The 12877-nt window shown below is 38.1% G+C and overlaps 1 protein-coding gene across 2 annotated transcripts in view; it reads left to right on the top strand.

The window, feature by feature from the left end:
• LPCAT2 (lysophosphatidylcholine acyltransferase 2) overlaps positions 1-12877 on the top strand; it is a 58981-nt gene that overhangs the window by 29237 nt on the left and 16867 nt on the right. For both annotated transcript variants that reach the window (XM_011360136.2, XM_023530636.1), the window contains 2 exons: positions 467-592; positions 2011-2164. In XM_011360136.2, coding sequence (XP_011358438.1) covers positions 467-592; positions 2011-2164 — 280 coding nt within the window. The remainder of the gene's footprint in view (positions 1-466; positions 593-2010; positions 2165-12877) is intronic.

The following is a 12877-nucleotide window of genomic DNA, read 5'->3' as shown; positions in this document are numbered from 1 at the left end:
AGATGCCATTTACCCCCTAATGGGCTCTTCCGCAGGCATTCCTGGTTTGTCCTTAGCATAACTCTGTGGAGTAGCAGAGTAACTAACTGTTCTACGTATAGATGAGAACGGTGAGCCTTAGGTTAAGTGCCTAAAGGTCCACCGCTAGGACTAAGTCTTCTCATTACTTTCCACGAGACTGAAGCTAACTGTCATTATTGTTAACGGCAGTTAAAACACAAAGCATAAATGGTCAGCTGACAGAAGCATGCGGACATAAGGATATTATGTCTGCGTAGCAAGTCTGTGAAGAAGTAAAGAAACGTGTCTCTTTGGCAATAAAAAGCCAAAGCTACTGGTTTAAAAAGTAGGAAATACTTTTCCATTTACTATTATTATTTGTTGACCGGTTCAGGTCTAATGAAAAGTCATTACCTTTTTAAAAGAATTTTTTTTGAATTTCAGTTTGCTTTTTTAATGCTTTCAGAGCTCTGAGAATTCCAGTAACAGATCACACCTACGAAGATTGTAGATTGATGATTTCGGCAGGACAGCTAACATTGCCTATGGAAGCTGGGCTGGTGGAATTTACCAAAATTAGCCGGAAATTGAAGTGAGTATATTTTTAAATTACTAACTTTCACAAAGATTTCTAAAAGCAATCTGAATTCTTGTATGTTTATTTTCTCTGATTTAATTGATTCTCAGCTCTGGTGTTTATTAGGGAAGCCAGGGTTGTGAACTTATCTCCCATTTAGTTCATCGAGTTTAGTTTTTTCGAGAACAGGTAACTCAAAAATATGTGTATTGGTCACAGGAGACCAAGAAATGGTAAACGTGGGCGAATACAGATGCCTCCCTACTGAGAAATGGCTCAGAGTGGTTTGTCTGTCCTGCCACCTTTTTGCAAGAAAGATAGCATAATTAGATGGTACTGGCCTGTGGTGCTCAGAGCCTTTCTTGTAAAATATGAATTGACTTGGAAAGTAGCAATCCTGACCACCACTACATTTTAAATACTTACCCTAGATCTACCTTTTCTTTCTGGGCACGTAATTTTTTTCTTTAAAGGAAAAGACATTCCTTCGTGCTCTTAGGATCAAGTTTAAACCATTTAGAACATTCCTTTGAACTACTTGGTATGAAAGGCGTAACCCCCAGATCCCCCTGTTGTTACAGTTCATTCTGTTTTCACCCCTATTAGCGATTTGCAGAATTTCTTGATTTAATAGACCCCGGCATTCTCCTGGGGAGGGAGCTCCAGAACCAGTCACTGTGTTAAAATTCAATATTAAAAATTACATTTCGATAACTGATATAGCAAATATTCTCTATATCTTCTACATGAAATGTTTGGATGTTAGGTTCATAATATTCCTAGAGATCTGAAAAGTTTAGATAGTCATTGAAATGAGATACAGAAAAAGTATCCGTTAAGTAATGTGTTTAATCTCTAAGGCAAAGAAAGGATGTGATGTAAGCTACAGCATATTCCACTGTTTATCATCCTGAGTTCTCATTACTAATATTAGGGGAAGTGTGTATAGTCTAATGAATCTCCCTATCACAGCATTTTCTGAAATATGAATTCATTATCAACCTGAAAGCTCCTTAAAAGCAAAAGTTGTATTTTTTTTTTAACAACTCAATGAATACTGTTGACGTACTAAGTGATGTTTAGATTTAAATGTGATTTCTTATTTTCTTGTCACGAGGCATTTATTATTCTACCACATGGCTCTTTTTCTCAGTTGCTTTTCTTTTTCTCACATAGTTGGGAAAACTATAGATAAACTAATATCCTTTAAAAAATTAGAAGCCTGTGTACATGTTCACTATGTGCTTTAAAATATTCATTCACCATGATACCGTGTATCTGAAACTAATAAAAAAAAATACCCATTTAATTCTCTTTTTCAATTTTAACACTTAAAATGTCTCCTTCAGACAAATGAATAAAGCAGGGTTTATAAAAAATGCCCACGTTGATTGTGAAGAGCTAATGACGTGCATTTCCAATTCTTTGTTTAGATTAGATTGGGATGGCGTCCGTAAGCATTTGAGCGAATATGCAGCTATTGCGAGTTCCACCAAAGGGGGAAGGATCGGAATTGAAGAATTTGCAGAGTATTTAAAGTTGCCTGTTTCGGACGTCCTGAGACAACTCTTTGCACTCTTCGACAGGGTACGTTAAAGTTCAGTCTTTAACACACAAACATTTTTTATGCTGCCTGCAGAGCGTACGTCAATATGGCAGGCAAGAAAAACTCGTTCGGTCAGTGTTAGGGAAAGCACGGCTGAGCCCAGGGTGTCACTGTGTGACTTTTGTGTTTTCCCTTTAATGGTAAAAATGTGTGTGTGTGTGTGTGTGTGCGTGTGTGTTGTTTTGTAACAGTTATGATAGTGTCTCTTTCAAACACCAGGTTAGATATAAATTTTGTGATGATATAATCATGCTTCTAACATGGAATTGGAAAGGTTTATATAACTGGCAAGAATTTTTAAATTGATGTCAAAACTCACATATTGGGTAGTACTATTCTATCCTGAAGGTTTCTGGACTTTCTCAAAAATGCGTGAAGACCAAATAGATTTTATTTTCAAATAACATTTTATAACAAAGATTTCAATGAAAGCTTGGCTATTTGCCATTACATCGGGGTTACAGTTTTCTGCTTCATTGAATTGTCAAAAAGTTTCCTTAGGAAGGTACACCAAGATTTTAAGTTCCATATTTTTAACTTGTCTTTAACGTATAAAATTCATACTTTCACTTACAGTTATATGAGTTCTAGCAAATGCTAGAGGCATGTAATTACCACCACATTGGAGATAGACAACGGTTGCCAAAAAAAAAAAAAAAATTCCCGGTAGCTGTCCTTTCTTAGTCAAGCCCTTCCCCTCCCTTTAACCCCTGGATATCACTAACTTGTCCTCCCTCCTTGTAGCTTCGCCTTTTCCAGATGCCGTATAAATGGAATTACATGGTATCTCTCCTTTTGAGTCTGGTTTCTCTCAGTTAGCATAATGCACTTGAGATTCAGCCAGATTGGTGCACATATCCATAATTTGTTTCCTTTTATCGCTGAGTAGTATTTCATTGTATGGATGTACCATGCTTGGTTCCTCAGCCGAGAAACATTTGGTTTGTTTCCAGTTTAAGACAATTAGGACTATAACTGTTCTAAGCTTTCATGCATAGATTTTTGTGCCAATGTAGGTTTTTATTTCACGTGGCTAAATACTTAGGATTGTGATCTCTTTATCTTTCCCTTATTTGAGAATGGCTTTCTTTTGCATTCGTTCCTGACGGATGTTTTTGTGGTGCGGAGAGTTCTGAGTTGACAATTCTTTTCTTTAAACAATTTATTAATGATGCCATTCTGTCTTCAGGCCTCCACGATTTCACTGCCTTCTTGGTTGTTCTTCAGGTTTTAACTTTCCTCACCAACCCTCCTGCTATGGTATTTTGTCCAGAGGCAGTGGTTTCTGTATTTCGATCAATTTTTAGTTATAACCAGAAGGAGAGAGAGACTTAAATGGGCTTATTTCATCTCGGCTGGCACCAGAAGTCCCCGTTCTCTCTTAACTGCTGGAAAAAGATATTTAGCCAAGAAATTACAGCTTAATGACAGAAACCAAAACTGGCCTTTTTTCCTTCTTCTTTCCCAGAGCACCCTAGTATTCTTAACGACATCCTCTGTGATCTCAAGAGATGAGCAATTCCTTAATGTGATGCAGTTAAACACCTTTTTCTGTACGTAGTGCCCACGCCTCTCTTCTGGGCTTGCTTGCAGCAGACAGATAACCTTTCCTTGTCCATGAAATGTACAGTCTTTGTTCCACTTTACAGTAGTTCCGTTGCGGTACAGCTACAATGAGTGATGAAGATTTGGGGGAAAGGAGAAGAAAATGATTGGATATAGCTGTGCGAGTTGCAAAAACAAAGGAACTTTTCACTTGTGCTGTTGTTACTACTTTTTCCACGAGATTTAACTAGCACCTTCCCGTATGGCTCTAGAATCCATGCAAGTAATTTTAAATAAAGTTTCTATAAATATGAACTTGGTGACAGGAAGGAATACGGCAGAGATATACAAATAAGGACAGAAGATGAGGAAGTGGGAAATGACATGAAACAAGGAGCGAGGGGGGAGTTCAGAGCGCATCTTAGATGTCATGCTCACTGGGAATTTTAATCAAAATTTAAAATAATATCTATAGAGGTTGCCCTTTCGGGTGTCAAACCCTACAGGATTGTTACGACACCCCTTCTGCCTTTCGATGACTGATGAAAGCTGCCACCAGCCCCTCTGTTCCTATAGCACTGTTAAGTATGAGAAGACTAGGGAGTGGGGAAGGGAGTATAAACCAAGGATGAAAATAACCTCTGGTTAGCCAGGTCGACTCACTCGGCACTGGAGAGCACAGCTGGCTGCAGGCAGCTGGGAGAGACCGGCAAATCCTTGTTGCCAGGGTGGCCAGCCACATGTCTGCATGGACCGCTTCAGTCAGTTGGCTCACGAGTCAGCTGTAACTGTGTTTTCTTTACTTCTTTGGATAGTGTGACTTGGCTCGGAATATAGACTACGAGCTGATCATAAGGCACTTTTCTTTTAATTGCTAACATATTAGAAGGTAGGGAAAGTCGTCTGGAGAATTAATAACTAATGTATTTGACCCTGCTTTCTTCCTTTTTCTTTTCTCCTTTTCTAGTTTCTTTTCTCCTTCTTTCCTTCTCCTCCTTGTTCTCCTCTCTCTCCATCCTCGCTCCTTCTTCCCCACCTTTTTTTGTTTGTTTGTTTTTAACATACCTGCATGCCTGTGCCTGGGAAGATTTGCTTTGTTTTGAGAAGCTGAATTATGCAATTGCCGCCACGCCCTGGATATGCTATGTACCCACTTCCATGCCAGGCTTGTTTTCTCAGTCTCTTTAATTGAGTTAGGTGGGGAGTGTTCGCTGAGAAAGACCAGGAAGTTCAGTAACTTCACAGTTTGTTTCTCTTAGAGCAGCTTATCTTGCCAAACTCAATGCTTCGCGAGGGGCGGGGGGCAGGTGGAGGAAGGGCGGGGTGTTCCTGTTGCTCTTTCAGTAGCTATAAAGTTTTGCAGAGCCAACAGCTCCCGTAAGCCCTTCCCACGTTCCTGTCCCACTTTATCTTCCTCTTCCCCTGCCTTCTTTTCTCCTCTTAATCTTCCCCAGGTCTCATGTAGTTGCGGTTGCTGTTTGGGGGATAGAGGAAAGACCCGAGTATCTATCTCTTTATATTCTCTTCCCACATACATTCTTGGCTAGTCTACAAAAACATCATAATAGCTTTTGTCTCAATTTATCCTAAAAAAAACAAAACAAAACAAAAAAAACCCAATACGCTGTCCATTTAGCTCTTTCTGAGATTCTGACATGCTCTTTTAGACGCTCAGATATTTGATGGCAGGTAAAGTCCAACAGAAATATGGTATTTCATGATCCAAAGCATGGCGTAGTTCACTTCTTTGGGATCATTCCCTTTTGGAGAGGTCTCATTTCTTTGGAAAAAAAAGAAAAGAAGAAGGAAAGAAAGAATAAGACCCTTTATTTACATCTTTAGTTTTCATTTAGCTTCTTTATTTTCATGAATGTATACTGAACTGTCTAGATCAGAGGATAATTTGGGATTAGTCAAATGTCCAGACGAGTTAGAATTGAGGGCTGAGACATTAGTTGAAAACAGTGTCTTCTCCACATGCTTTGTATTCATAGTTCAGTGTCAAATACTAGATTTTGTGCTAGCACACTTGAAGAGATTTAAATACATTTCATGAATTAAGAAACAGCACTGGCTGAATCAGAAATGATTATAAGACGGTCATTTTGACAATTCTAACAATGTCTCGCAGTGTCCGTAACAGCATCGTTGTTCATTTCGTCCTCCTTCATCACCGTTATTGAGAAAGCTGTGTGCTGCCCTGCCAACAGTGTCTTATGTACCTGCGACACAAAGCCCTCGAGTATTTATTTCAGTATGCTTGTCATCTTCGTTGCGAGGCCGACAGTATACTATGTTATCTGCCTCTCACCTCTTCTTAGTAGCCAAGTCATTTCTCTTCTACACTACATCTCATGATGCATTCAGCTTACCGTCCCTCCTGACACACATCACCACAACAGTATTCGTCCTCCCTGGAGGCAAAGCTATATTTTAGGGGCCGGCAGACTTTTTGTGTAGAAGGGCCAGATAGTAAACATTTTGGACTTCGCAAGACATATGGTCCCCAAAACTCTTAGAACAGCGTGTACAATTGAATGGAAAAATTCATCTGCGCCACTCACAAAGATTTCTCTGTTTATCTGCAGTCATTGAAGCCATGTAAGTGCCTTGTCGTAACTTTCAGCATGAGCAGAAAATCTGCATGCTGCAGCTCTCTACCTTCTCTAACAGGAAGGGACATGCAAGGGTTCTTGTTATTGGCACTCATGAGTTAACACTTGAACTAAGACCAAGAACAGGGCAGACAGGAAGAACTCAGGATAAAGAAACGCATTCATTCCACATAATGCGAAACAATAATAAAGGATCGCAGAAGTTTACAGTAGCCTCGTCGTGCTAAAGTATACTCACACTTTTTCTGTCTAGTATTTAAGCAGAGTATGCAGTAATGCCAGAAGAACTCAGTTCTGGTTCAAAGGCAGATATGGGGGAAACCGTGACAGTTTTCATAATTTGTACGGAATGGAAAAAGTAACCATCTAAATTTTATTAAGCTGTGTTGTGTATTGGTAGAAAGAGAGTGAACTCATGGCAGACTTCAGCTTAGGAATTAGGATTCAGTCTCTCATCGATAAAGATAAACGATATTCCACTAGCTGGGGCAGTAGGAGAATATCAACCAGAGGTAAGCAGATTAGTCAAGAGTAAAGGTTCAGAGCGACCCCCCTTTCAATCAGATGTGGACAGTCCTACAAATTAATAATGGTTATTAGGAGCACTGGCTGCAAGCCTCCGGTCTAGTCCTGAGACCTTACCTCATGCTTTCTTTTCATCGGCTTAACAGGAGTCAGCAGCTGATGGACCAAATCCAATCTGACACCTGTTTTGTTAATAAAGTTTTATTGGGACATGGCCACGCCCATTCATCTATGCATTGTCTGTGGCTGCTTTATTTTTACAGCGACAGAGATGACTAATTGCAACAAACAATGAAGTCTTCTATCCTTTCCATTTCCAGTTCAGGTTTAATATGCGATATAGTCTTTCATAGCTCATGTGAAAAGAACTCACCTTGATTCCATGTCAGTTAATCAGGATTTGTTCTATGAAATCTATGCTGTAACTTATATGATATAATAAACAGAAAAAGGCTACAACTTCCTGAATGGGATAGATGAAATTTCCTATTCGGTCGTGTAAGTCGTCCTAAAGGTTTGGTGGTCTTGTATGTCTGAGCATTTCCCTCTTCGAGTCTCAGGTTAACTTAGCACCCCCACTGAGTCCATCGCAGTATTTTCTCTCACTGAGTGCTGTGACATTAGAAATATCCACTTAAACGTGAGAATTATGCGCTTTAGTTCCGGTTCTTCAGTGCAGGTATACCTAGGAGATGCTTAAAGGAAATGGAAAGGAGATGGCAGCAATTAAAGCTTCGCTTTTTAACCAGAGCAAGTGAGCGATTACTGTCGTCTTCCAAGAGCAGAAGGAAGTAAAGAGTAGGGCGTTGCAAAGAGCAAATTGTGTCAGACCAATTCAATTTCCTCGTAATGTCAGGGCGACGGCCCAAGATGGTAGAGAAAAAGAAATAGATATTATCTGTATGGACTCTAGAAAGGCTTTGGATTTCATCCAACATGACAGTCTCATCAATAAATTAGGAAAGTCTGGTCTCGATCACAGTTAGGTAAGAGCCACACTTGAAAAAAAAAAAAAAAAGGCTTCACTCAAAGTGGGAGTCATGTCTCCTTCTGTGTTATTCTAAGCCTGGTTTAGTCCCCCCACCTTGGAACTTTGTTTGGAGGCACCACAAACTTGATAGTTGGCCTTAAGGAATACTTTTGACAACCAGACAATATGTCCAAGTGGGGATAAGGGTAAGTAAGCAAGTAAGTCTTTAAAAGCTGTGGAACTAGATTGAAGATAAGAGAAGGTTGAATTAAATTAATATGTAGCATAAAAAGACTTGGGCACCAGAAGGAAACAAAATGCCAGGTAAGAATGATGCTGCTGTCACATGGCACGTGAAAATCTAAACTCACAGAATTTTAGAGCTAAAAGGACCTTTGGTGCCAAATTGCCCATCATCCTCATTTTGCGGAAGGCTGCCGGCCGTAGAGAAAATGTTACATGCCCAAGGCTGCACAATTAATTGCAGACTAGGACTAGAACTCCTAGTTCAGTATTCTTTTTTACGAAAAACTGTCACTTGACTTTTTAAAAATAATTTCTTGAGGTATATTTTACAGATATAATTCACCCATTTCAAGCATGCACTTCAATGATTACTTTTAATAAATTTACCAAGTTGTGCAATCATCAGCGTAAATCAGTTTTAGAATATTGCTATCACTCCAATATGATTCTTTGTATCTTTCACTCTTAATTACTGTCACCTACCTACCCCCTAGTCCTAGGCGACCACTATAAAGTTGTAAGTCCTTCCATGTTTTTCTAGACCTGGTCTAGAATAAAGACCTTCTATCTCTATAGATTTGCCTTTTCTAGACATGCTATATAAATGGAATGATACAATATATGGCCTCTTGTGTCTGGCTTCTTTCGCTTCTTTCACTGTTTTTGAGGTTCCTCCATGTCATAGGAAGTAATTCCATGTAAAGGAAGTAATTCATTCATTTTTATGGCCAAATAGTGCTCCGTTATATGGATATATCACATTTTGTTTGTCCATCCACCAGTTGGTGGACATTTAGGTTGTTCCACTTTGGGGCAATTCCAAATAATGTTGCCAGTGGCATTCATGTGTCACTGTTTATTTTTTAAGCTCAATAACTCTTCCCCCTCAAATTGAGGTTAGATTTTCCATAAGAAGCGACCTCTTCCCCTCCCCCTTTTTCTCCAGATTAGACAGTAGAGCTCCCCAGGCACCAACCAAAGTTCCCGTTAGTGTTCTAATAAATGGCCTTAGGGCATTAAAAGGACCAGAGAAGAAAAGACGTGTTAATCTAATAACTGTCTTTCATTCTGTGATGGCTGTAAGAAACTGTTTGCTAAATGCCCTCCATCTTCCCAGAAAAGAAATGAGACGAACTGGATTTAAACCTCATTGAAGAACACTTCAGATGGGCATAAGGAGACACCTTTTATAAGGCAGTGGATGCTATCAGGTCAATTTCCGATATTATAAAAACAAAGTCCATGTAATTTCCTCTGAGAGAAGCTTTTATGAATGGGTTTAGATCTGTCTGAGGCCAGATGGCCCCCTTGTGACCCCCCTAAAAGGAAGACAGTCCTTTTGTGGTGCTACTTCTTTGTGGTTAAGGAAGACATTTGGCCTTTGGACTTCCCAGAGGCCATTTCATCATACCCATGAGACCAGTTATTGAAGTCATTGTACCATAAAACCAGTGGTAGGAAATTTTACACAAACCACTGGGTGGCAGAAGGAGAATCGCTCCCATGTCCTAAACGGAGCCGTGTTCCTTAGCTACTAGTCTCTCCATAGTAATTGTTAGAATAATCATCATTCAGGTCTAGAATTGTATAATTCACAAAGTGATTTCACATCTAGTCTTCTTTTGACTTCACATTTGAGCTATCAGTGGTTCCCATAGTAACCTATGAGATAGATTGTCACATGACAGTTCAAAGCTTTTTCCAGTCCAATTCTGTACTATACCGTCTCTTTGTATGCCATGTCTACTTGAGAACTCTGACTCAGCCGATAGCGAGGCCTACACATTATCTCTTCTGTCGGTAAACTCTCTCCTTTGCCTCAGCAAATGCTCCCCTTTCGGGTACCCATAATGGTTGGATAATACAGTACAATGTATTCATGGTATGACCTTTCAAAAGTAGTTTCTCTGAGTTTTTCTTTCTTCATCTCAAATACTTTTGTATCTTTCAGAGGAATTGCATGAAACCTAATTGACAAAGATTATATACAAATGTGATAACTTGGTATTAATAGTAGAAATATGAACACAGACTTCAGATTGAGTTACAGTTAGTTTTCTGTGAGTGTACTTAATCCTTGAGCACAGTTGTCCTGATATTTTCATCTTTGTGTCCTAAACACTGAGCCTACGTCCTGATATGTAATATGTAAGATTGAATCATTATGAAATAGGCAGGTGAGATACTCTTATCATCACTTTGCAGTTTTGAAATCGAGGCTCAAAATGCTAAGTGATATAATGACTTAGTTATTACATCCTATCTGCCTTTCCCCAAGTTTACCAATAGAACTTCTGGAGACCTCTAAGGACTTGTACTCTGACTCTACCTAGTATGAAAGGTAGGGTTTCTCACAGTATTATCTGGGACTACCTGGCTTAGACTGACTTCCGAAGATAACTGTTAAATATATAAAATCAAAACTCACAAATGTAAAAAAAAAAAAAAAGACCAGACACATAAAATCAGAAGTGAAAGAGAGGATAGTACTACTAATTTTACTGAAATAAAAACTATTATAAGAGAATACTATGAGCAACTGATTCCAACTAACTGGATAACCTAAATGAAATGAACAAATTTCTAGAAACACACAACCTACCAACATCAAATCATGAAGAAGTAGAGGATTGAATCAATAATTAAAAAAAAAAAACTAAAGAAAAGCACAGACCAGATGGCTTCACTAGCGAATTCTACCAAACATTTAAAGAGAAATTAATACCAGTTGTTCTCAAAACTCTTCCCAAAATTTGAAGAGGAGGGAACACTTCCTAACTCACTCTATGAGGCCAGCATTTGATACCAAAGTCAGGAAGAAATATTGCATGAAAAGAAAACTATATACCAGTATCCCTTATGGATATTGATATAAAATTCCTGAGCAAAATACTAGTGAACAGAATTCAACAGCTCAGTAAGAGGATTTTACATCATGACAAAGTGGGATTTATTCCTGGAATGCAAGGATGGTTCAATGTATGAAAATCAATCAGTGTAATAGGCCACATTGACAGAGTGAAGGGGAAAAACATTTCATCTCCACTGATGCAGAAAGAGCATTTGACAAAATTCAACACCCTTTTGGATAAAAACACTCAACAAACTATGAATAGAAGGAAAAATAATAAAAGTCTTATGTGAAAAGGTCAACATAATAAAGGTCTTATGTGAAAAGCCCACAGCCAGCATCATACTCAATGGTAAAAACTGAATTCCTTTTCTTTAAGATCAGGAACATGAAAAATATACCTGGTTTCACTACTTCTGTTCAACATAGTACTGGATTATGCAGGATGTGTGAGTTGGAAAGGAAAAATTAAAATTATCTCTGCTTGCACATGGCATGATCATATATAGATCATGATAACACACATACACAACTATTAGAACTAATAAATTTGGCAAAGCTGCAGGATATGAAATCAACACAAAATTTAGCTGTGTTTTAGTACACTGACAATGAACAATGAAAAGAAAACAATTTTATTTACAATAGCAGTAAAAAGCATAAAATACTTAGGAATAAACATAACCAAGGAATGAAAGACTTGTACACTGAAAACTACAAAGCATTGCTGAAAGAAATTAAAGAAGACACGAATAAATGGAAATTCATCCTACGTTCATGGATTGGAAGACAATGTTGTTAAGATGTCAGTACTATCCAAATTATCTCCAGGTTCAATGCAATCCCTATAAAAATCCCAACAATGGTTTTTGGTTTTTTTTTCAGAAATAGGAAAATCCATCCTAAAATTCATATGGTATTTCAAGGGACCCTAAATAGCCGAAACAATCTTGGGGGGGGGGAAAAAAAGAACAAAGTTGGAAGTCTCATACTTTCTGATTTCAAAACTTACTACAAAGCTACAATAATCAAAACAGTGTGGTACTGGCATAAAAACAGACGTGTAAACCTATGGCATAGAATAGAAAGCCCAGAAATAAACCCGATGATTTTAGACAAGGTTGCCAAGACCATTCAGTAGGTAAAGAGTAATCTTTTCAATAAATGGTACTGGGATAACTGGATAACCACATGCAAAAGAATGAAGTTGGACTCTTCCTTACACCATATATAAAAATGAACTAAAAATGGATCAAAGACCCAAACACAAGAGCTAGAATTATAATTAAAAAGAGCTAAAACTGTTGTTTTGTCTTAGACAAAAACATAGGGGAAAAGCTTTGTGACATTAGATTTCTCAATCATTTCTTGGATATGACACCAAAAACACAAGCAACAAAATAAAAATTAGAAAAATTAAACTATATCCAAATAAAAATATTGGTCCATTAAAAGACATTATCAACAGAGTGGAAAGGCCACCTATGAATGGAAGAAAATATTTACAAATCATATACCTGATAAGGGGTTAATAACCAGAATAGGTAAAGAACTACAACTCAACAGCAACAAAATGCAACCCAATTAAAAGATGGGCCAAGGACTTAAGTTAACATTTCTCCAAAGAAGATATGCAAATGACCAAAAAGTATATGAAAAAGTGCTTGATATCACTAATCGTTAGGGAAATGTGCATTAAAACCACAGTGAGATACCACCTCACATCTATTAGGATAGCTATAAAAAAAATAACAAATGTCGCCAAGGATGTGGAGAAATTGAAAACTTTATGCACTGTTGGTGGGAATGAAAAACCGTATAGCCACTGTAAAAAACAGTATGATGGTTCCTCAAAAAATTCAGATCAGAATTACCATATTATCAAGCAATCCCACTTCTGGGTATATATCCAAAAGAATTGAAAGCGGGACTTGAAGAAATA

The sequence above is a fragment of the Pteropus vampyrus genome, unplaced genomic scaffold (genome assembly GCF_000151845.1).
Source record: "Pteropus vampyrus isolate Shadow unplaced genomic scaffold, Pvam_2.0 Scaffold51, whole genome shotgun sequence".
NCBI classification, from domain to species: domain Eukaryota; kingdom Metazoa; phylum Chordata; class Mammalia; order Chiroptera; family Pteropodidae; genus Pteropus; species Pteropus vampyrus.
Note: the sequence above shows the minus strand (reverse complement) of the source record. Positions and strands in the feature narration are given on the sequence as shown.